The following is a 21,306-nucleotide window of genomic DNA, read 5'->3' as shown; positions in this document are numbered from 1 at the left end:
TCATGTTTTGTGTGCCCACCATCTGTCAGGGAACCTCTAGAGTCAAGGTAGTGAACACCACCGGTTTATAGCTGCCTCCTTTTTATAGGCTGCGGTAGAGAGGGAAGGGAGCTGAACAGGGTAAGCCTGGGCTAGTAGCCCACACTGTCTAAACCCAACTCCCTGCTACTGCCATTGCTGGTACCACAACCTTCCTAGTTAACAAACATTTGTTACTTATTTATAGTGTTTTTATTCCACTCCTCGGCCAAAAAGGCTCCTACATGCCATCAGTAAAACAAGACAGTTCCTGCTCGCAGGCTTACAGTCCAAACAGACAAGGCACATGAGGGGAAAGGGTTGGGGAGGGAAGAGGAGAAAACCTAAGTTGTCTTTCTGCGGGGCTGGTGGAATGACCCTGCTTCCCCCTCTCACCCCCCTCAGTACAGTCTGCTGGTGGTGACAGTTGAGGGAAGAGGAGCCTTCATGAGGGAGGTCTTTCAGAACATCTGTTCCACTGGCCCCGCTGTTTGAGGCTGATGAGAGTTGTAGTCCATAGCATCTGGAACATGCCACATTGGGGATGACTGGTTCAGAGCAGCAGTGCACAACCACTTTCATCCCAAGGGACAAATTCCATTTCAGAGAAGCTCTCGGGGGCCACATTGCAGTGGTGGGGCGAGGCTGGAGGCAAGAGGGGTAGGGGCAAAACATACCAGTAATTAAGCCTTAAGAGAGGCATTTCAGCCTTTCAGAATGGAGGAAAAACTGCACAAAAGCAGTTTTTCAATCACCAAATGATTGGGGCTCGAGGGGCAAGGGGCATGGTCACCTGGGAACCCCTGGGCTGTGGTTGTGCACCCTTGGTTTAGAGGAAGTGTGGGTTTTACTGGTGCCCTAAAAAAGCCCCTCCTTCTCTAGGTGGTCTGTGCAGCTCCTAGCCAGGGGCAGGCAAGCTGGTGCCCTCCAGCTGTTTTGGACTACATCTCCCATTAGACCCATGCAGCACAGGCAATGGTCTGGGATTGTGAGAGTTGTCATCCAAAACATCTGGAGGGCACCAGGTTGTCTAATCTTGGTCTAGTTAGCAGCTGCCATGATGCTGAACTGCTTCCTCCATAAAGACCGGAGTCGAGAATTCTTAGTAACGCCGACCAGATGGTATTCCTGTGTATGCAAGGTCTTCTAGCGTCATCTCCTGTGATGAGCGTCCCACTTCAGTCAGAGCATTAAAGCAGAACCTTTAAACTGTAAGGTATCATCTTCGCCGCCTTGCCTTCAGCCACTTCCTTCCCCTGACACGCACCTTCAGACCTTCCCGCCGACTCAACGGCACAACAGCCAGCAGCTACGACAGCCAATGTCAAGTGCTTTATTGCATATCCTGGCTGAGACAGGCACACTGGCGGCAGTCAGCCCTACAGTTACAGACAACCGCCTCTGCCAGTGTCACACAGCTGTAGGCAACCTGGTGCCCTCCAAATGTTTTGGGCTTCAATGCCCATCAGCTCCCAGCCAATGATCAGGGATGCTGGGAGTTGTAGTCTAAAACATCTGGGGGGCAGGTTACCTATCCCTGGTTTAGGGAATAGATGCCTGCAATTGTGAAGAGAGGGCCCCTATGAACAGAACTATGGTGCGCCGAACTGGCACCCTACAAAACCATCTTGTGCATTTTCTACTGTTTACATACTTTTGTGTGTGCGTATTTTTGCACTGGGTGAGAAACAGCTTCCACCAGAGGTAAGCTGCATCCTTCTCCCTTCACCCCACCCTCTTTTATTCTGAGGAATGGGGGGGGGGTGCTCTTTCCAGACATAGAGCTGCATCCGGCTCAGGTGCTCCCTAGACAGGTGACAAAGGAGCAGAAGCCAAGCCAGGGGGCGGCAGACTTTGTTGCAGCCTCCAGCTGGGTCCCAATAAGAGCTTTGAATCCTGGCAGAAGATGGTCTCGGGTGCGTAGAGGCCCTGCAGCACGCCACCCAGGATCATGTCAGGAAGCAGGTCTGAGTGGAGGAGAGGAGCAAGTTAATGGGAGCAACTTCTTCAAAAGGGGCAGAGACCAGCATAGGCCTGCCCTCTGTGGCCTAGGAAACAAAACACCCACCCACCCACCCACCAGAGCTACTGCCCAGGCACATAACAAAAGGCTATCCTTGCATTCCCACAAAACCTAGCACTAAGTTCTAGAGTTCATTCACAGTGGTAGCTCATACTGCCAGATTTAATGTTGCAGGATCAGGATGCTGCCTTTGGCTGTGTATAGAAAAGATAATTTCAACGGGTACTGTTTCCTTCCATTCTACTATTGCCAGGTGCATTGCTGACTTACCCATACAAGTGCAAATTGTCCAGCCTTGGCCCGAGCTGACTACTCATATTTTCTCCACTATTACCTTCAGCAAGAGAACTGCTCCACTATAACCCAGGGGGTGGGCAACTTGTAGGCCAAAACATATGGAGGGCTACAACTCCCATCATCCCTCACCGTTGGCTATGCCGGCTAGGGCAGATGATGAGCTATAAGGCAGATCAACTGGGTGGGCCACAAGTTGCCCACATCACAAAATATTTTTAAAGAACAATTGAACTTTGCCTTGCCCGCAGCTCACACAGGCATGGATGCAGATGGGGTACGCTGTTACTCTCCCCCATGCCTCAAAATGCTTGCTGGATAACAAACCCTTGACAACCTAAGAGCTCCAATCCTCTCTCCCCACTACCAACCTGAACCCTTTCCAGAAAGCGGCTTTTTCAGGCATTACCTGTGGAGGATGAGAGTGTATATGGATCATTCCGGAAGCTTATTACGGGCCGGTGGGAGAGCAGGCAACTGGGGCTGCAAAAAGATGAGCAGGAATAGCATTGGGCACTTAAGACACATTTTTCCCTACACCGTTTATACAGAGGGCTATATAAAAACACACAAGCACTGAATTGGGCATCGAGAGCCAAATTTATGCCCTCACCAGCTCTATGTCTCACCCTCTTGGCGAGTAGAAAGCAAAATAAGTTTTGCACAAGTCACATATAGGCTCTTTAGCTTAATGTGTATTGACGCATGTTGCAGAATATTGGCTTTGGGGTTCTTAAAGGTGTAGAGTACACACCACCCCTGCACATTCTTAATATCACCAAGATGAAACACACAGATATCATGCATATTGTAGATGAGAGCATAGAACTTGGGAGTGGAGAGACCTGATTTCAAATCCTCAAGGCAACAAATCTTACTAGTTCTGCCTTTCTCAACCTGGTATCTCCAGATGTTGGGGGAATGGCAGCCCCCAGAATTTCTGACCATTACCCATGTTAGCTAGGGCTGATGGGAGTTGCAGTCCAAAACATCTGGAGGGTACCAAGTCAGGGAAGGCTATACCAGGTGATCTGGGGCCTATAACACATCCTCCCTCCCTCCCCCTCTTCCCCCCCCCACCTCCCTCACAGGGCTGTTGTGAGAAAATAAGGGTAAGTGTAGCCACCCACAAGCTCCTTGGAAGTAAGGAGGGAAATAAATATGAGAAACTAATCATTTTAGGCCATGAGGATGAGAGGCTGCTGTGGCACAAGAACCAAGCACTCTCTGTGAAAAGACAGGACAGCTGGAGCTAGTCCAGCAACAGAGCACAAAGCAGCCACTTTGAGATGCTTCTGCAAGCAACAGGGAACGCCCCTTCCCTGAAGCTAGGAAGCAAGTCCCAGCATCCCCCATTGGATGCATGTGTGTGTGTCCCGGGGGGAGGATCAGACGAAGGCCAAGGGGGCTGGACCTTTCTGTTGCTCAGCTGTCCCTCCCGCCAGCAGAAGCAAAGCGTGGGGACGAAAGAACAACTTGCCTGGCATCCTGCAAGGAAAAGTCACCCAGAGACCTGCGAAGAAGAATGCCGCGTAAGCCAGAAATTCCTCGGCAAGATGTGTCAGTGTTAACAGAGGCAGCCTGTCTGTACAAAAGCTTGAACCTCTGGAGAGAGGAGCAGCTGTAGATGATCTGAAGGTCTAACTAAATCCAGCCTCTGCCAACACAGCACCCTCCAGGTGAGTGGGACTGCAACTCCCTTTATCCCCAACCAGCTGGCCAAGAATGATGGGAGTTGTAGTCCAGCACACCTGGAGGGCACCAGGTTGAGCAAGGCTGGCCTAACAGAATCAGATCTCTGGGAAAGGCACAGGGGCATGCTATAGCAAGCCCTGTGGAGGTGGCAAATAGACATATGTGGGTATAGTTCAGCATCATCTGCCAGGGCCCAGAGAAGTTTGCAGTGCAACTGAAGGGCTGCGCCTGTAAGCTGCCATCTTGACCCTCAGCCAGCCTTGAGTCTCCGCAGCACCGCTTTGGGCGAGAGAAGGACCTGGGCAAGATCTATCAGCTGCTGGGGCTAGAAGAGGCTGTCCTACACACATGCAAGTATCCTTATTATACCATTTCTTCTGTGCTGGATTTTCATTGCTGCTGCGCAGGCCAAGTCGGGAGCCAAACGTAGAGGGGCAAAAACGAACGCAAAGAGCCAGACGCAATGGTCACAAGGGGAAGGAATTGCTCCCGCATCCTCCCCATGCTACATCTCACTGCAGGGAATACTTACTCCAGATTGCTGGCCTTGGGGTCCTGCTGGAAGTGCCAGAGCTTCAGGAAGTCCAGGAGTTCCTTTGGAAGGTTTCTGTTGTACAAGAGAACGCCCTGCAGCAAACAGAGCAGGCAGGCCGAGTGAGCATTCCCTGACCCAAGGGAGGGGGTGGTTATTCCCGACACGCTGTGGGGAATCCTAAGTGCTCCCAGCCTCGCAACCCACCTGTAGGTAAGCTTCCAGGCCCTGACGCCGCTGCTCTAGCACCTTCGTCATCCAGTTGGGCACATGCTTGGGTGGGAAGTCAGGGACTCGGCAGGTCTTCTTGATCTAGGAAAGAGCGCACAGAAGCCGCCCTTCACAGCCGCTCAAGGAGCTCCACAGCCCATGATTAGACCAGCACAACGTTTTTTCGTTCCCTAACACCTCCCTTTTGTACATGGGAGGGGGCGGTTTTGGCTACAACCACACAAAGACTTGAGACCACTGTCCAACTTCAGGACCGGAGCTCTGCCTACCAAGCATAGATGGCTTTAAATCAGGGATGGGGGACCTCCAGCCCTCAGAAGGTCCCACTGCCCCAGCCACTGTTCTTATCTCCGAGCAGAGAACGGAGATAAGAGATTTCCCTTCCTCTCTCCCGTGCTGCAAGTGTAGCTATAAAAGAGCCTCCACTGCCACTTTTAAAAGCCTAACAACAGTGCAGAAGGGCATTTTGGGGAGGAGGGGTCACTGCTGGGAAGGCAAGAACTAACCCTACCAAACCCTGTGATCCCCCGCCCCCAAACTGCCCCCTCTCTTGCTGCATTTAGGTTTTTTAAAAGCCTCCATTGGTACCAACAGAGGCTTTTTAAAAGCCTGAGTGGTGTGTGTGTGTGTGTGTGTGTGTGTTGATATGTGAGCAAGTGAGTGTCTGTATGAGCAAGGGTGTCAATAAATGGGGTCTGGGCAATCACACTGGGGCTGAATGCCAGGTGTGGGGTGGCCCTGACCACTTTGGGGTGCAGCCTCAACATGCTTGCCTAGAACCAATTCAGCCCTTAGGCTCAAAACGGTTCCACACCCCTGGTATAAAAGGAACTACCAGGTTGGGAGTCAGTGTGCCAATTTGGGCAGTGGAGGCTGGTGGCTCCGATGTCAGTGGGCGGTGAATCCGCTCCGGGTTTCAGGCGGAACCAGTCAGAACTCTAAAGGAGCTCTCCAAGGTGCACCTTGGATAGCTCCTGATGGGTTCTGACTGAAACCTGGAGCAGATTCCCTGCCCATGCACATCGGAGCCACCAGTCTCCACTACATTTGGGAGCGGCATCGGCGGGGTGGGGAGGCTATCGTATCCAAGCCCTGCTTCTGGGCTCCTCAGAGGCATCTGTTTGGCCACTGTGGGAATCAGGATGCTCAGCAAGAGGATAGACCTTGGGTCTGATCCAGCAGGGCTCCTCTTACATTCATACGAGTCGGCACACACCCTCCTTCAGCCCCGACGGAGTCTTCTCATTGCCCTTGGGCAGGGACAACATGGGGAGGGAACAGAGTAAGAAACTGCAGTGGTGGGCAGAATGCTGCGATGTGCGAGTGCGGCAGGCAGGAGAGAGCGTGCGTGCAAGCACAGAAGAGTACCAATTTTAATCCTACACTGCTGGCAGAGCCACAGTGTTGACCTATGCCAGCTTCCCCCAACCTGGCATCCTCCAGTTGATTTGGACTTCAACTCCCAGCAGCCTCAGCCAAAATGGCCAGTGGTCAGGAATGCTGGGAGTTGTCGCTCAAAGTATCTGGAGAGCACCAGCTTGGGGAAGGCTGATATACGGTGGTAAACTTTGAAGTGCAGTCATTCATCACGACAGTCCACATAGTCACGCCCCAAGGAGAGTCCAAATATTCAGGCAGCTGTGTTGATCCACATCAGCTAATGACTTCTAGCAGTTTTCATCTCCATCAGGAGCAGGTCGTTTGCAAGGCTAATGGAACTTAACTGCCCGTTCCAGACCAAACTACTCTAAAATACTTTGCATCATAACATGGAACAATGCATTGTTGATGGAAAAATCCATTTCCCACAAGCTACTGTGAGGACTGTAGCTAAGCTCAGAGGGAACAGGGAGGTCTGAGGGAGGTGGCAGGTGATGCCAGTGTCCCTGATAATCAAAAAATGCTGAGCCCCGGCTCCACTACACCACTGCTCATACACACAGCATAGACAACACACCCCTTACCCTTTTATGAAGGGCATAGAACTCACTGTAGCGCTTCTCAATTGAATGCTTCCGTCCGTTGCACAGGATTTCCACCTTGAACACCTGCAACATCAAAGAAAGCTGTGTCAAATTCATTCAGACTCACCCCCCACCATCTCCAACCATTTGCTAGGGCTAGACACACAAAGGAGGTCCGTGTCACCTTTCGAGCCGCTCTGAGCTGAAGATTGCTGCATTGACCTACAACGGGTGGGGCAGGGAACTTGCTTTCTTTCCCCACAATGCGCTGCAGCTGCGCCTCACTTTGAAGCAAAGCTCGCCACTCAACAAAAGCTTCTTTGAGGAGCAGAGCCAAAGCCTGGCTTCAAAGGGCAAGCAGAGTGGGGAAGGCGACCAAATAAACTCTGCATAAAAATGGTAGCGGGGGAGGCCTCGTTTGAGCCCGATGAATGTTTTTACACCTTGCTTGAGCCTGATGAATGTTTTTACACCTTGCTTGTGGCAACTCCTGTGCAGTCCCCATTTCTCTCAGAATTTTTTTTTTAATGCCTAGAGGCTCTGCAAATGTAGCAGAAGCCACACATGCTTACACACTGCATTGTTCAAGAGTTAAGAAAACCATAGGGACTAGCTCCTCGGCCAAAACAAAGGTGTTGGGCCCAGGCCTAGTTTACCAAGCTGAAGCCATTGTCCAGCCATCTAACACTCTCTGCTGGTCACCATGAACTGCCACACAAGCAGTCCCTCCACTACAAAGCAGATTCAAATATTGGGGTGTGAGGAAGCACGTGGTGCAGTCCACATAGGGTCACACCATCTCAGAATGCAAGCAAATCGTTGGGAGTTATTTTGCTGAATGATTTGCTGATATTTTAGTTTGCTATCTCTCGATAGATGATAGACTGATCGATAGAAACAGATATATAGAGGGAGGGAGGGAGAGGGGGAGAGAGAGACAAAATGGTAAAACTCATCAACATTCTGGATTTTATCTTGATTTAAATTGTTTTGTTAGCTATACTATGCATTATGACTTATTTTCATTAGATTTAATTTTTATATAGGATGTGTATTTGTTGTTGTTGTATTTTGTAATTTCTATGTATTGTAGATCACATATGTTGTCTGGAGATCAATGTGTTAAAAAGGCAGTATATAAATTAAAACCAGAATGGAAAAAAAAGAAAGAAAAAGTACCATGGAGCACTCCTTGCCCACAGAAAAATAGTACAGCAAGGGATTTGTTTCTTTGTTTAATGATTAAATGTCAATCTTTGTCCTGCCATCTTGAGCACACACAACATTCTCGGAGAAGTTGGAATCTTTTCCCCAGATTTAGACACACATGCAATAAGGAAGAACCTTGCTTTGGCCAGGGCTGTGTGCCCTGGGCAACAAAGAAAACAACATGGTGTGAGCTACATTAAGCACATATGCATATACATCCTTATCTTACATTTTATTTCACTTCTGCCAGCTACTAGCAAAGTTAGAAAGAGAAACGGAGGGCAAGTAACTATGTAGGGTGTTGAACTCTGATAAGTGGAAGACCTGCCTGGCTCCTCTGATTTCTGAGATTTCCCTGAGTGTTGGTCAAATATCCTCAAACCCATCCTGCTGCCATGAGGTCTAGAAACATGCTTTAAAAAATTAAACAGATTCCTTAGGGAAGGGCCATAGCTCAGTGGTAGAGCACATGTTTTACATGCCGAAGCTCCAAGTTCAGTCCCTGGCACAGGACCAGGAAAGACCCCTGCCTGAAACCCTGAAGAGCTGCTGCCTTTGTTGACAACTCTGGGCTAGATGGCTCAATAATCCAACTCAGCATCAGAATGGCAAATTTTGTGCCACATACTGGGTTGGATCCAGACTTCGTCATGGTTGCAGAAGACTCACTGAAATCAATGGGGCAAGTCAGGCTTGACCAACTTAAGCCCCATTCATTTCAATCTACTCGAGGTCTACTCTAAGCATAATTAAGTCTGGATCCAACCCACCAAGCTTTATATTCTATTCACCGAAATGCAGTTTCACCTTAAGGGAAAAAGCAATGCAAGCTCCTCCCTGCTGGAAGACCAAACCACCACCACTCCCAGCTTAACTAAACATAAACAGTTGCCAACTATAAAGGAATCCCGGGGAGACTGCTACAAATAAGAGCCATGGTCAGTGTTTATGCTTAGCTCAGTGTGCGTTCCGATGGAGATGTGTGTCTTTCAAAATACACTTCCCTCCTCAGAACCAGGCTGGTCATTTCACCGTTGTCCCAACTCAACCGGAATCTCCGTGCTCTTCATTTTGCCTGTGCATGTGCATCAGCCAGGCACAGAGCAGAACGCTGAAGGTATAGTAAAAGGGCATTCCAGCATTTCCTGTAGCTCAGTCATAGAGCATATATTCTGCATACAGAAGATTCAAGTTTCAGTCCTTGGCATTTCCAATTAAAAGGATGTCAAGTTGGGAGGACAAGAAAATACCTCTGCCCGAGACTGCTCTGCCAGTCGGAGCAGACCATGCTAGGATAGGTGTATTCAGCAACTTCATATACTTATAGGTTTAATCAGCTTACTGATCCCAGGCTGGGGGTTATGGGAGTTGTAGTCCAACACATCTGGAGAGTGCCAGGTTGGGGAAAGCTGATCTGGATTATGTGGGTTAATCTCAATGTGGGTCTGATTTGTTAAAAGAAAAAAAATGCTGCCTTGCAGATTTAAACCAACCTTAGGGCTCTTTCCAGCTTCACAATTCTACAAGGAGCTGGGGCAGGATGATGCCACTTTGAGAGCACTGATACATAAGAGCATAAGAAGAGCCCTGCTGGATCAGACCAAGGGTCCATCTAGTCCATTCCATTCACACAGTGGCCAACCAGCTGTCGACCAGGGACCCACAAGCAGGGCATGAGTGCAACTGCACCCTCCCGCCCATGTTCCCCAGCAACTGGTGTATATAGGCTCACTGCCTCGGATACTGGAAGTATCAGGACTAGTAGCCACTGATAGCCTTCTCCTCCAGGAATTTGTCCAACTGTTGCAGAACCCAGAGTCAGAGAGACCACGGAGTGAAGGAAAAAGAGATTCTTTATTTAACGCGCGGGCTTAAGGCTGGAATCGTTTCCAAAGAGCCAGAAGCCCCGATTTACATTAGCACATTGGTTTTATAGACATTGTGACACATATGAAATGGCTCCTCCTCTCCCTCCCGCATGGGGTTGCAATCCTCAACATTTTCCTCCTAGCACCATTGTTTATAATACAAGAACTGGGTTATAGGGTAGCCATGATAAGGAGAGAACAGAAGAGAACAGCAGAGAACAAGATATACAATTGTATGACCTTTGACAAGATAAGGAATTCCTGTGTCTCGTCAGCTTACAACAATATATTCAAGGGAGAAAGAGCTCAGCAAGAACATGAAGCATGAGACTGCATGAGGCTACTTAGTCTGACCCCCGATATGGCTGCTACATTCCCCCCTTAAATGCATAATTTCATTACAATTATAGCATTTTTGATAACCATACAAAGCTTTTTGTGACATACATATTACTTAGCCTCTTGTTGGGCTATTAGAGCATAGAGGGCAGCAGTTTTACTAGCTGAGACATAAAACAGATTGGTTAAACAGCGCATAAGACAAGGAACGCAGAGACATAACAGAACTTTTATGAACAATACTGGTAGAATTAGGATGAACAATGCTTTTAAGCCAGCTAAGATCTGGAAGCCAAGGGGTTAACTAATTGAGCTAATTGTTTTGTCTTATTGTTTTGTTAGCTACTATATTGTGCAGCTTGTTGATCTGTTCATCTACAGCATTGCCATTATCAGTTAAGTTAAAACAACAGAGCTTTTGGTGTGTCTCACAACTTAAATGATGAAGAAGGAAGAGGTAATCTATACCAGCTCTGTTTTCTAGAACTGCACCTCTTAGATCACGCAACTCTTTATTTAACAATGACAATGCTTGTGAGGTGGCATTTATGCTTTTGGCTAAGCTGCAAGCTAACCGGTTGATTTCCAGACCATCAGCCAAGGCTAAACCTGGAACCTTAACCAGTGACATTGCTAAGGCCAATTTTTCCGAGTCAGAATATAACTGCACATGACTATTACAATTTTTAGTTAGTTGGAGTGCTCGAGGCTGCCGTTGACGGATTTTCTCGGGCTACAGGGGAAGAATTGGCACCAGTTCAATTGGCGGCTGAGGCAACATGGGTGGTTATCAGACAAGTTGGCAGGAATAAATGACCAAGTGCAGGAATTACATGTCTAAAACCATCCATGAGGCAAAAGTATGTGGGCATCATTAAAAGATATGTTTTGAATTTTATTACAGTGGAAGGGGGCCAGGGATAGCTTTGTATTTTCTGGAAAATTTTTTGACAATTAAGCATTTGTGCACACGTAGCATTTGTTTCAGCAATGATGGGGGTGCGTAGAGTGAACTCTGTAGGGGGTAGGATCTTTGCAACCACGCCCTAATTAGCATTTTGGGAATAAGTTAAACTTACACCATAAACTTTTAACATGGTATCTTTTTGAATTTTCCCAGGATGTCTACAGACAGGTATTAGGCAAGAGCTAATAAGCCTGTTTGCAGGTATACCTCTTGGCAAACAAAAATGTTTTATTTTCATGATGTTAGCCAGGTGAAGCCAGTAATTATCAGCAAATCACTGGGACAAACTTCTTTTTCCAGGGGCAGACCCCCCTTTTTGCACCTTATTAAGGAGACACAATGCAACACTACTAACACTACAACACGCATGTTTGATCTTCTTTGGGATCTGACCGTACGCTGGGCAGCTATTCACCTGGCAAGCTGCAGTAGGGTCTAGTCCCCTTCTTTAATTCTCCAGTTGCAGGTCTGACCGTACGCAGGGGGACAGTTTCCCGGTGTGTCCACAGTAAGGTCTAGCCTGAGTCTTCTTACTGCTTTTTCAGAATGATTTTTAAAGGATTTTCAGGATTTCTGTTTACAGTCTACTCTCCCCCTCTCGCTCTCTTGACTCGTGTCCAATGTATCCAGGGTTTAATTCTAGCTGCTTTCATAGCTGCGGGGGTGGAAAGTATGACAGTTCTGAGTTCTTTCCATCTGGGAGTCAAAGGGTTATTTTTCTCTCTTTAACTCATACTTTAACTCTTGGTTGGAAAGGATGAACTTCTGTGATGGGAATGGCTTATTTTCTAAGACAAAGTGACGCTGGGCTTGAAGAACTTTGTTTAGTGTTTGGACTTCTTGTTGCTTGCTTTTGATGCTGCTCCAGTGTCAATTATGAAGTCAATGTCACGGCCCCTCACAGTTAATGTCACGGCCCCTCACAGTTAATGTCACGGCCCTTCTCAAGCTGTCTCCCTCTTCGCCCATTCTGGCCCCTTTGTTTTTTTTCTTTGTGTATTTGATTTATTTTATTTGGGCATTCATGCCACTAATGTCCATCTTGTCCACACTGGGCACACTGGTTCTTTTTTTTAAGAATCTTCTGCCTCTGCCGGGTCTTCTTCTTTTCTTTTTTTCATCCATGTCTTCTTGGGCCTCTGGGTCGAGGGAGGTATACTGGCGATAGGCATTTGAAAGACGCTCCAAGTACGCTCTGGGGCCTCGGTGGCACCTTGCAGCACTTTAGACACTTTGGTCATATTAACTGACTTCTTCATACCTGCTTTCATGGCTTCTAACAGCAGGGTTTGATACTGGGTGAGGCGCTCTAGCCCCACTTGTGTTTTGGGATTCCAGCGGGGGGGGGGGGTACTTACAAGGAGGCTTTATTGGGTAACTTACAGCACACAGGCGTACTTAATTTTTGGATCAGACAGCTTCTCTGAACCACGAGCTATTGCACTAAATGGGTTTTTATACTATACATGTTACCCATAACACTAGCAAGCATTTTCAGCATAGGCTAGAAGTGTTTGGTTCTCAGGCACAGCTTTCTGTAAACAACTTCGCTTCCCAAAGTGCTTGATAACACTTTTTATTTATTAGTATGGGAAGACAAATTTTTTCTCTTTCTTTTGCTTTTTTTTTCTTTGCTGATCTGCCTGTATTGCAGATCATGTTTCAAACTTTTTATACAAAACTTTCTGCTCCATGCACCAGCCTTGTCTCTTTATTTGTCTTTTTCAAGTTAAACTTACTTAAACTTTTCTGCCTTACACTAGTCCCACTGACACACATTTGGGATAGGCTCTTCTTCTTCTTCTAGTTACATTTTCTTTATTTTAAAGAACTATTACATTATTGTGGCTACTTTACCCCAGGTAATAAGCTCCAGGCACAATCAGCTGCTTTTAATTTACCCTGGGGGCAACTATGGCCACGCTTCTTTTTTACAAATGTTTTTTCTTTGCCTTTTGCCTTTTCTTTTTCTCTCTTCTCTATCTGTCTTCTACTTTCTCTATTCTTTCTTTTCTACTTGCTTTTGTCTTTTCTCTTCGTTATCCATTGGGAACCACACTTAGTATCATTTGGAGTTGCAACTAACACTAATCTGCAAATATCACATATATTTTATGATATTTAAGAAATCATAAAATATATACAACAAACTTTTTCTGCAATTTAACACAATGAATGGAAAACACTTCTTGCATGGTAAGGCATGATGGAGCAGATCCAGCAATCATACTGCTCTTCTGGCTGAAAGCTCAGGGCTCATTAAAATCAAGGGACGGGCATACCCACACACGCAAAGAGTTCTAGGTCACCATTTTTGCATCGGCAACTCTATGCTGCATGAGTTCTGGCAGAAGGAAATCTAAAAGTCACAGATTAAACTCAGCCTGCTGTACACTGAGCTGACTACAAACATAGACACATGGTCCACAGCGATGAGAGCTCAAGTTTATCAAAAGCTTCATAGCACTGTCCATGGCAAGTTTGTGACAATTTAAAATTTTAGTTCATGTGCAGAGTGTCTCTAAAAAGCCCAGATGATGATGGAGGCAAACAGAGACGGCTCTGGGCAATGAAGATGTGATGTTTCCAGCAAAGGCTCTCTACTTTTGCATGAGTTTAAAAAGGGAAAGTGTGGCCCTACACCCCTTTTGACAGACAAGGGCCTTTAACTTTTTAGCAAGGCCTCTGTCTAAACAGAGCGGCACAGCTCAGCTCTCTAGCTGTGACGCTTTAACTTGGGCAACTCCTCTGTAAATTTTATTTTACTTCTGTCAGGTTCTCTCACAGACATTTTAAGAACTTACTCTTTTTTTTTTCTTTTCTAACCTGGTACACGAAAGCACTGAAACACTGAGTGCCGAAACTCAGGACGCTGGGGGGTGATGGGCATCGCCTTATACTTGCATTTTTCAGGCAGCCATTAATCTTCGGGAAGGCGGTGGGGTGATTTGCAGGACTTCAAAGGCAAGCTTCTCAGTTTGTTTGTATTTGTAAATCCCAAGCTCAAAACAGGACACGATGAGGTACAGGGCCACCAAATTCTTGCTTTGGCACGGGCAACAAATAACTCGGGTCAGCTTTCTTCGCTGGGGTCTCAAACAGGAAAACAGTCTTAATTTAAAGTTGTAACATCACTGACAGCGTCAGCCAGCCAGCTACACAGATCTCATTGTTTTTTAAGACAGTTGCTCCAATATCTTCTTCTCAATCAGGTTGGGTCTCCCAGCTTACACAGTTTATTGCAGCTTTCAGGAGCATGGTAGTAGCGCGATTTTGGCTTGGCCAGGAACATGCTGTCTGGTTTCTCGGTCTCTTTAGCACACACACTTAGGCAGTGTAACACTGGACACTCGAATCAGTGAGATTTCTTCATTGCAGGGAATCCCACGGCAAAAGCTTAATGGTTACGCTCTTCAGAAATCATATAGCTGATGGTCAGTAGCTACAGGCTCTATGCAATTTTAACACAGTTCAAAGCTAAACACGGTTACCTTGACAGAGATCTTCAACGTGGTCTTTCCGCTTCATTCTGCTTTGGGACAGTCTTATGGCACACTTTTCACTCGAAGAGGGGTCTAGCCTGTGCTCTGGGGGCTGATTCTTCACCTTTATTTTCTATTTTGCCTTCATCTTCTGGGTCTTCATTTTCAGTTTCCATTTTTTAGGGATTTCATCTCAATTAGGCGAGGTGATGATGTTGCACAACTCAGAACGTTGTGGGCAATTTTCCTGCCCCCCCCCCTCTCGGCACGCTAGGCTAACAGCTACTTCTTTGGCCTTACACTCTCACGCTCCCACGCTTTGTTAAAAGCCAGACTGTCCTGCAACATTTTTCTAATTAACAGCCTCAGATCTTGTTTTTTTTCCTCTCAGCTCGACCTTGAGCTTTTTGCTGTTTTCTCTCTCTATTCTGAATCTTTTAAAAAAACCTTTTTCCTTCTTTGTTTGACATACATCTCAAGGGGGTGCAAGGTTTGCTTCCCCCACCACCCATAGCCTCCCTCCTAAATTGAAGACAGACACAATTAGGGAATGGGAATTGGTCAGTGAGTAAGGGGTCTCACTGGCCGACACAAGAGGATTTTTCACATCACGCACTTTGCTACTGGCCTGGGCACCCGGACGGTCAACGGTATGCTTCAGAAACCGCAGTAGCCACTCACACAATCATCAATCTCTCCACTACATCCATATGTCCCTGCCACCCACTTTTCCCACTTTTTACCAGAGCGGAAAACGGCTTCCCCAGCTTCCTCAGCTTCCTACTGAGTACTGGCGTGCTAGGTACTGGCGCCCACTCGGGGGTGTGATCAGGCCCCCCTTCTACCCGCAAGGAGTAGGTTCTTTTTGTATACGTATACCACCAACACTGACCTTCTTCATAAGGCGGGGCCCTCTTTTTTTCTGCCCAGTGGCCTTTCTCCCTAAAGGCGGGGCCCTCTTTTTCCCATATACTTGCCTTTCTCCTGAAGGCTTCCAATGTGGGTTTCAACTCAATTGCAGCTGCGATACAGGCAGGGCTCAAGTTCCTTCCTCCGTTTCCCAAGGTTCTCTTGCTGCTCGCTGCCGTTTGGGCGATCCCGGTGCAGGCTTTCTCCCATTCACTCGACAAAAAGGTCGGTGGCGCCAAGAAAGGGAGGCATGCGCCGAGCTCGTCTTCCCGGTGCGGCGATCAAGAGCAGGCAACTGCCACCTGTCTGGCTCAGAGCCTGCCACATCCGAGTCACGGCACCATTTATGTTGCAGAACCCAGAGTCAGAGAGACCACGGAGTGAAGGAAAAAGAGATTCTTTATTTAACGCGCGGGCTTAAGGCTGGAATCGTTTCCAAAGAGCCAGAAGCCCCGATTTACATTAGCACATTGGTTTTATAGACATTGTGACACATATGAAATGGCTCCTCCTCTCCCTCCCGCATGGGGTTGCAATCCTCAACATTTTCCTCCTAGCACCATTGTTTATAATACAAGAACTGGGTTATAGGGTAGCCATGATAAGGAGAGAACAGAAGAGAACAGCAGAGAACAAGATATACAATTGTATGACCTTTGACAAGATAAGGAATTCCTGTGTCTCGTCAGCTTACAACAATATATTCAAGGGAGAAAGAGCTCAGCAAGAACATGAAGCATGAGACTGCATGAGGCTACTTAGTCTGACCCCCGATATGGCTGCTACACAACCCCTTTTAAGCCATCCAAATTGCTGCCTATCACTATGTCTTGTGGTAGCAAATTCAATCGTTTAACTATGTGCTGTGAGAAGAAGTCCCTCCTTTTATCTGTCCTGGGTCTCTCACCAATCTGCTTCATGGGATGACCCCTCTGAGTTCTAATATTAGGAGGGAGAAAAATGTCACCCTATCCACTTTCTACACACCATGCATATATACCTGGTCTTGCCACTAGCAAGGGCAGAATTTTCTCTACCCGAAACAAAGCTTAGTTCCCACAGGGGCAGTGTGTCAATATTTTATGATAACAGGATGGAGGGTGGATGCTCCAATCCTCCCGTCTTCCAAGCCAAGCACTAAGGGAGCCTGGGAAACTGGCAAATGCACACTGGCTCAAAATACATATTGTCAATCAGCACACCTGGAGTAGTTCTTTGGACAGAAATGATGGCTCCTATGCATTAGAGCAAAGAGGGCTCTCCCAAGCTTTTAACACAGTCTTCCTGAGGCTGGAGAATTCTGGGAATTATGCGTTGCAGCCCAACACATGTAGAGGGTGCCACGTTGGGCAAGGCTGTTTAAACAGGTATTTTATGGCTAGAAAAAACAGTTAGAAAAGCTATTATTGGACAAAAAGCGATTCCTTCCCAATTATTATAATCTGGCATAAGTATCTTCCCCTTTAGAACCTAATCTATCTCATTCTAACCTTAACAGAAAATATCTTATTAGCAGGAAACAAAGGGATCTGTACAGATACGTAGATTCAAAATACAATCCAGGGGATAGTTCACTGAACTGTTCCTGCAGCACCTGTGCAAGCCAGAGATTCAGGGGAGTGGGCAAGGCAATGGCTTCAGGGCAGGGGCTCAGAGCCACTGGAGAACTCCTAAATATGGTTGCCTCAAGACGGACAGGCACAAGCATCACCAGTTGCAGCTACCACTGGGCTAGCAAATGCAGTTCTGTTATTTTGGGCAGGCAGGTTATCTTGGCACATGAGGCAGAAAACTCCACAAGCGCCTCACTCCGTCTTTGACAGTGGAGATACAATAATAAGGAGAGCCAGTGTGGTATAGTGGTTATGAAGCTCATTGGGTGACTTTGGGCCAGTCATTGACTCTCAGCTGGACCTAACTTACAGGGTTGTTGTGGGGATAAAATGGAGAGAAGGAGAACCACATAAGATGACTTGGGCTCTTTGCAAGAGGAAAAGGGGCGGGATATAAATGTAATAATACATTAAATTAAAAGTAAATAAACAACACACAACAGGAAGCAGTCAAAATAGATTGGGAAGCATCAGCCCTTCAAAACAAACTGAATAGCATATCACCACCACATTGCATTTGACCAAGTCTTTTGTGCCAGGAACAAGAAGACAGAAGCATTAGGAACATAGGAAGCTACCTGACAGAAAGTCAGACCCTTGTTCCATCTAACATGCTACTGTCACAGCAGACTACACTGATTAGCAGCAGCTCTCCAGGGTTTCAGAGAGGCCTATCTGGAGAAGCCAGGGATTGAACCTGGGACCTACAGCACGCAAAGCATTTGCTCTACCACTGAGCTCCCTCCCCACGCTCTCTTGCAGTTACTCAGTACCGGCTTACAGGAACTGCAATCTGTTCTTACTTGAGACCTTCCCTCTAGATCAGCCTTCTTTCAACTTGGTGCCCTCCAGCTGTGTTGGAGTACAACTCCCATCATCCCCAGTCAACAACTGGGAGAGCACCAGGTTGTGGAAGGCTGATCTACAGTGACATAACAGCATAATCATCACAATGACCCTTTGCAAGGCAACGTTCATGGTAACACAAACATCCTGGCATCGGTATGCCACTTCAATCATTTCACTGACTACAATTTATACAACAGAAGGACTAGGATTTCCTTAATTAGGGACTTTCCACAGTACTAATTTCCAGAGGGGCAGCGGTGCTGAATTACAACTAATCAAGCAGTTCAATTCTACCACCTGTGGCCTGCATGAAGATAATAGGTTGGTTGGTTTTTTAATCCACTACAGGTGTTACCACCACACCCCGCCTTGTTTGATGGGTCACTGTAAGTATTTACATACACTTCAGCATTAACGGTTAAAGTTTAACACGCAGTCGGTATTTCTTGCACTTCATCTCCCTCTGACATCACCACTGTTTTTTCTTGTGCTCTTTTTCTCACGCTCTGCACCCATGCTGCTAACTTGGGATAACATTCTATGCATCCGATGAAGCGGATTCTAGTCTTCAAACGCTCATGCCATAATAAGGTTGTTGTTAGTCTTTAAGGTACTATTTTTTGGGGTGGGGGGTGTTGGAGGAGGAGGAGAGTGGCTCGGCCCTCACCGTGCCAAGGGGGAACGCTCCAGGTTCATCCTAACTACACATGTCTGTTTTCTTGGAGACCCAGTTCGTTTCCATCACTTGGCCACCGGCCATCACTAAACTCAAATAAAAACGAACCGTAAGAAAGACCTGTAAAAATCAAGTAGTTAAGCCCCGGCGTTAACTGTCGGGGACGCCGCAGGCAGGCTGTCCGCGCACCTTTCCCGATATCCCCGTCGGACCCCGGCCACGCTCGCCACGCGTGACGCAGTCCCAGGTGCACGTGCCAGGTCCTTTTCTCAGCGAGCCCCGCTGTCGCTCTTGCCCACTCACCTCTTCCTTTCTGGGCGCGGCAGACAAGACCCCAACTTGCCCCTGCCAAGCCCCGCCGCTTCGCCCGAGGGAAAAGGAACGGCCCGCGCCGAAGGCGCTCGTAACACGACGGCCCGGGGCGAGGCGGCCCTCCAACTGGGCACGGCGCGTTTTCCTCCCGGCCGCGGCCGCCCCAGCCTGCCAGAGCCGTCGGGGCGCCGGCCGCCGAGCTCCTGCCGCGACGCCAGCCCAGCCGTCCCCCAAGACGGCGCTCCTGCCTCCGCCGGCAGGCTCGCCTCCGCTCACCGTGCGCGCCTTCTCCGGACTCTGGTCCAGCGCCGGCGCCTGCAGCCCCACCGAGGGCACGGCCACCTCCAGCCGCATCCCGCGAGCCTCAGTCGGTCCTCCCCACGCGCGCCGCAGCCTTCAGCGCCCGCCCGCGACCGCTCCGCCGAGGCCCGCCCCGGGCTCTGGGCCGCGCCAGCAGGGGGCGCTGCGGACGGCCAGACGCGGCGCCCTGGGGCGGCCCCAGACGCGCCGCCGGCGCGGCCCCGCAGCCGGCAGCGGATTCGCGCCCCGGGAGCAGCTCTCCCTCGCTCTCCAGCCTCTCCTTCGGAAGCCAACCGGCTAGACCGCATTGTTCCTTTGAGGCTTCCCGGTTGCCATAGCATACCTCTGAGTGTGTGCAGAGTTCTCTCAAGGCTAGGACGGCATTGTAGCCCCTTTTTCTAGGTGTAGTCCAATACCCAGATTTCACAAAGTTTGGACTATACAAGTGCGTGTGCGCGCGCGCGCACTCTGCATTAACCCCATCTCACATAGCCAGGCTGTTTAGTTTCTAACTCCACATCTCTGTTAGAGCTGTTGTAGCCACTTGCCAAGGCCAAGGTTAGATTTGTGTAAGCTCCTAAGTGGTGTAAATCGGTTCATTACTCTGGATTTTTGGACAAGAGCAGTGCTACAGTTAGGTAATTTTAGACTCTGGACTTAATGGTCTGTTGAGGAACCCTTTAGATTGCCATGTGTAGCACCCTCATGCCATTTCACACCCCCAACCGCCATTCTATGCTTGACTGTTTCTATATGCCCGAGTTAGAATGCTTACCAATGCCGATTTTAAAAAGTAATAATTTAGCATTTGCAGTTTTGCATTATAAGCTCACTTATATCTTAGCACCATCATGAATACAGAAATAAAATGGAATTTGCTATGGACCCCCATAGCCTTTTTAAAAAAACAGTGGCCATGAACAGTAGCACACAAAAAGGAAGGTGGCCAGGGCCCCTCCAGCCACCCCGGTAATCTGAGACCTTCTCAGGAGAAATGTTAGTCTGGAAGACAGTGATGGGGCCAAGACCAAGGTTTATGTCAGAGCCAAGGGGATTTGAACCCAGGTCTCCCTGGCAATAGTCCAGCACGTCACATGCTACATCACAATAGCTCTCTGTACAACCATTTAGAAGTGGCTTGGGGCCAGAATGCTCAAAGGAGCATCTCCTCCCATCCCCAGACCCCTAGGTCATCTTCAGAGGCCCTCCTCTGAGTGCTCCTGCTAAATGAAATTCAGCAGGTGGCTACAAGACAGAGGGTCTTCTCGATTGTGGCACCCCACCTATAGAATGTCCTCACCAAGGAAGATGTCTTCTCACACCTATCTTTTCAGCTGGAGGCAGAGAAACTCCTTGACTCCCAGGCATTTTAGATTGTAGATTTAGCTGTACAGTATGCAAAATGCTTTTATATTTCTGTTGTATTTTCCATGCTGATCATTACTATTGCTGCTGTGCAGTTTATTCTTTTATGTAATCCACCCAGAGAACTTTGGGAGGCCTAAAAATAAAGTGCTATAAACTGCAGTGGATTAGGCAAGAGCAACCTCTATTCAAATATGACTCTGTGCCAGCGGCCCTGTTATTTTCTTTACCTATAATGGGCTGGTTCGCACATCAAATTGTGCGAAATTGTGGGTTGCCATGAAGGAGTTAGTTGTTCGGTTGCTCCTGCTGCAAGCTCTGTCCCTGCGTTGTTTAGCATTGCATCCGAACTTGGACCTCTGACTTGTTTCTCCTCCGACAAGCCAGAGAAACAACCCTAGAACAAACCATCGGTTCTTTCTCTGGCTTGTCGGGACAGAGACAAACCAGAAATTAACCCAGGGATGGAGGGTCCCCAGCTGCTCGTGCTTGTTGTGGGAGCAACCAGTTTGTGATGTGTGAACCAGGTGTCTCTTTCCTTTAAAGCAGGGAGGGCAACCGTGGCCCTCCAGATGTTTTGGCCTACACGAACATCCCTCACCACTGGCTATGCTGGCTAGGACTGAAGGGAGATGTAGGCCAAAAACATCAGGACCAGGA

At 48.0% G+C, this 21,306-nt stretch overlaps 1 protein-coding gene across 9 annotated transcripts; it reads right to left on the bottom strand.

Moving 5' to 3' along the window:
- Nucleotides 1-214: 214 nt before the first annotated feature.
- On the bottom strand, nucleotides 215-19,656 carry SNX22 (sorting nexin 22). 9 transcript variants are annotated; one of them, XR_014785336.1, is made up of 8 exons: nucleotides 19,258-19,386; nucleotides 6,758-6,841; nucleotides 4,770-4,874; nucleotides 4,563-4,657; nucleotides 3,816-3,848; nucleotides 2,745-2,818; nucleotides 1,083-1,985; nucleotides 216-943 (listed from the first exon to the last, which is right to left on the bottom strand). XR_014785336.1 is itself a non-coding variant. In XM_084817013.1 (7 exons), the coding sequence occupies exons 1-7, from the start codon at nucleotides 19,620-19,622 to the stop codon at nucleotides 1,825-1,827; spliced, it is 891 nt and encodes a 296-aa protein (XP_084673139.1). In that variant the 5' UTR covers nucleotides 19,623-19,656; the 3' UTR covers nucleotides 215-1,824. The 9 variants fall into 9 exon arrangements, 6 of the variants coding, with proteins under 6 accessions (XP_084673139.1, XP_084673138.1, XP_084673142.1 ...); XR_014785337.1 differs by having other exon boundaries at nucleotides 216-1,029; nucleotides 1,532-1,985; XM_084817013.1 differs by having other exon boundaries at nucleotides 215-1,985; nucleotides 6,784-6,841; nucleotides 19,258-19,656.
- Between the last annotated feature and the right edge of the window lie 1,650 nt (nucleotides 19,657-21,306).

The sequence above is a fragment of the Heloderma suspectum genome, chromosome 11, assembly GCF_057233095.1.
Source record: "Heloderma suspectum isolate Gila_16-S chromosome 11, 16-S_ref, whole genome shotgun sequence".
In the NCBI taxonomy this organism is placed as follows: Eukaryota; Metazoa; Chordata; class Lepidosauria; order Squamata; family Helodermatidae; genus Heloderma; species Heloderma suspectum.
This window is presented reverse-complemented; position numbering and strand designations above follow the sequence as displayed.

What these genes read in the sequence shown, in the direction of transcription:
- SNX22 (XM_084817012.1), bottom strand. Translation starts at nt 19,335, where the DNA reads ATGCGGCTGGAGGTGGCCGTGCCCTCGGTGGGGCTGCAGGCGCCGGCG. An exon ending in TCTATGCCCTTCATAAAAGG is followed by an intron (nt 4,875 to 6,757) that starts GTAAGGGGTGTG and finishes GCTCTTTCCTAG; the next exon opens with ATCAAGAAGACCTGCCGAGT. An exon ending in TTTTCCTTGCAGGATGCCAG is followed by an intron (nt 2,819 to 3,815) that starts GCAAGTTGTTCT and finishes ATCTTTTTGCAG; the next exon opens with CCCCAGTTGCCTGCTCTCCC.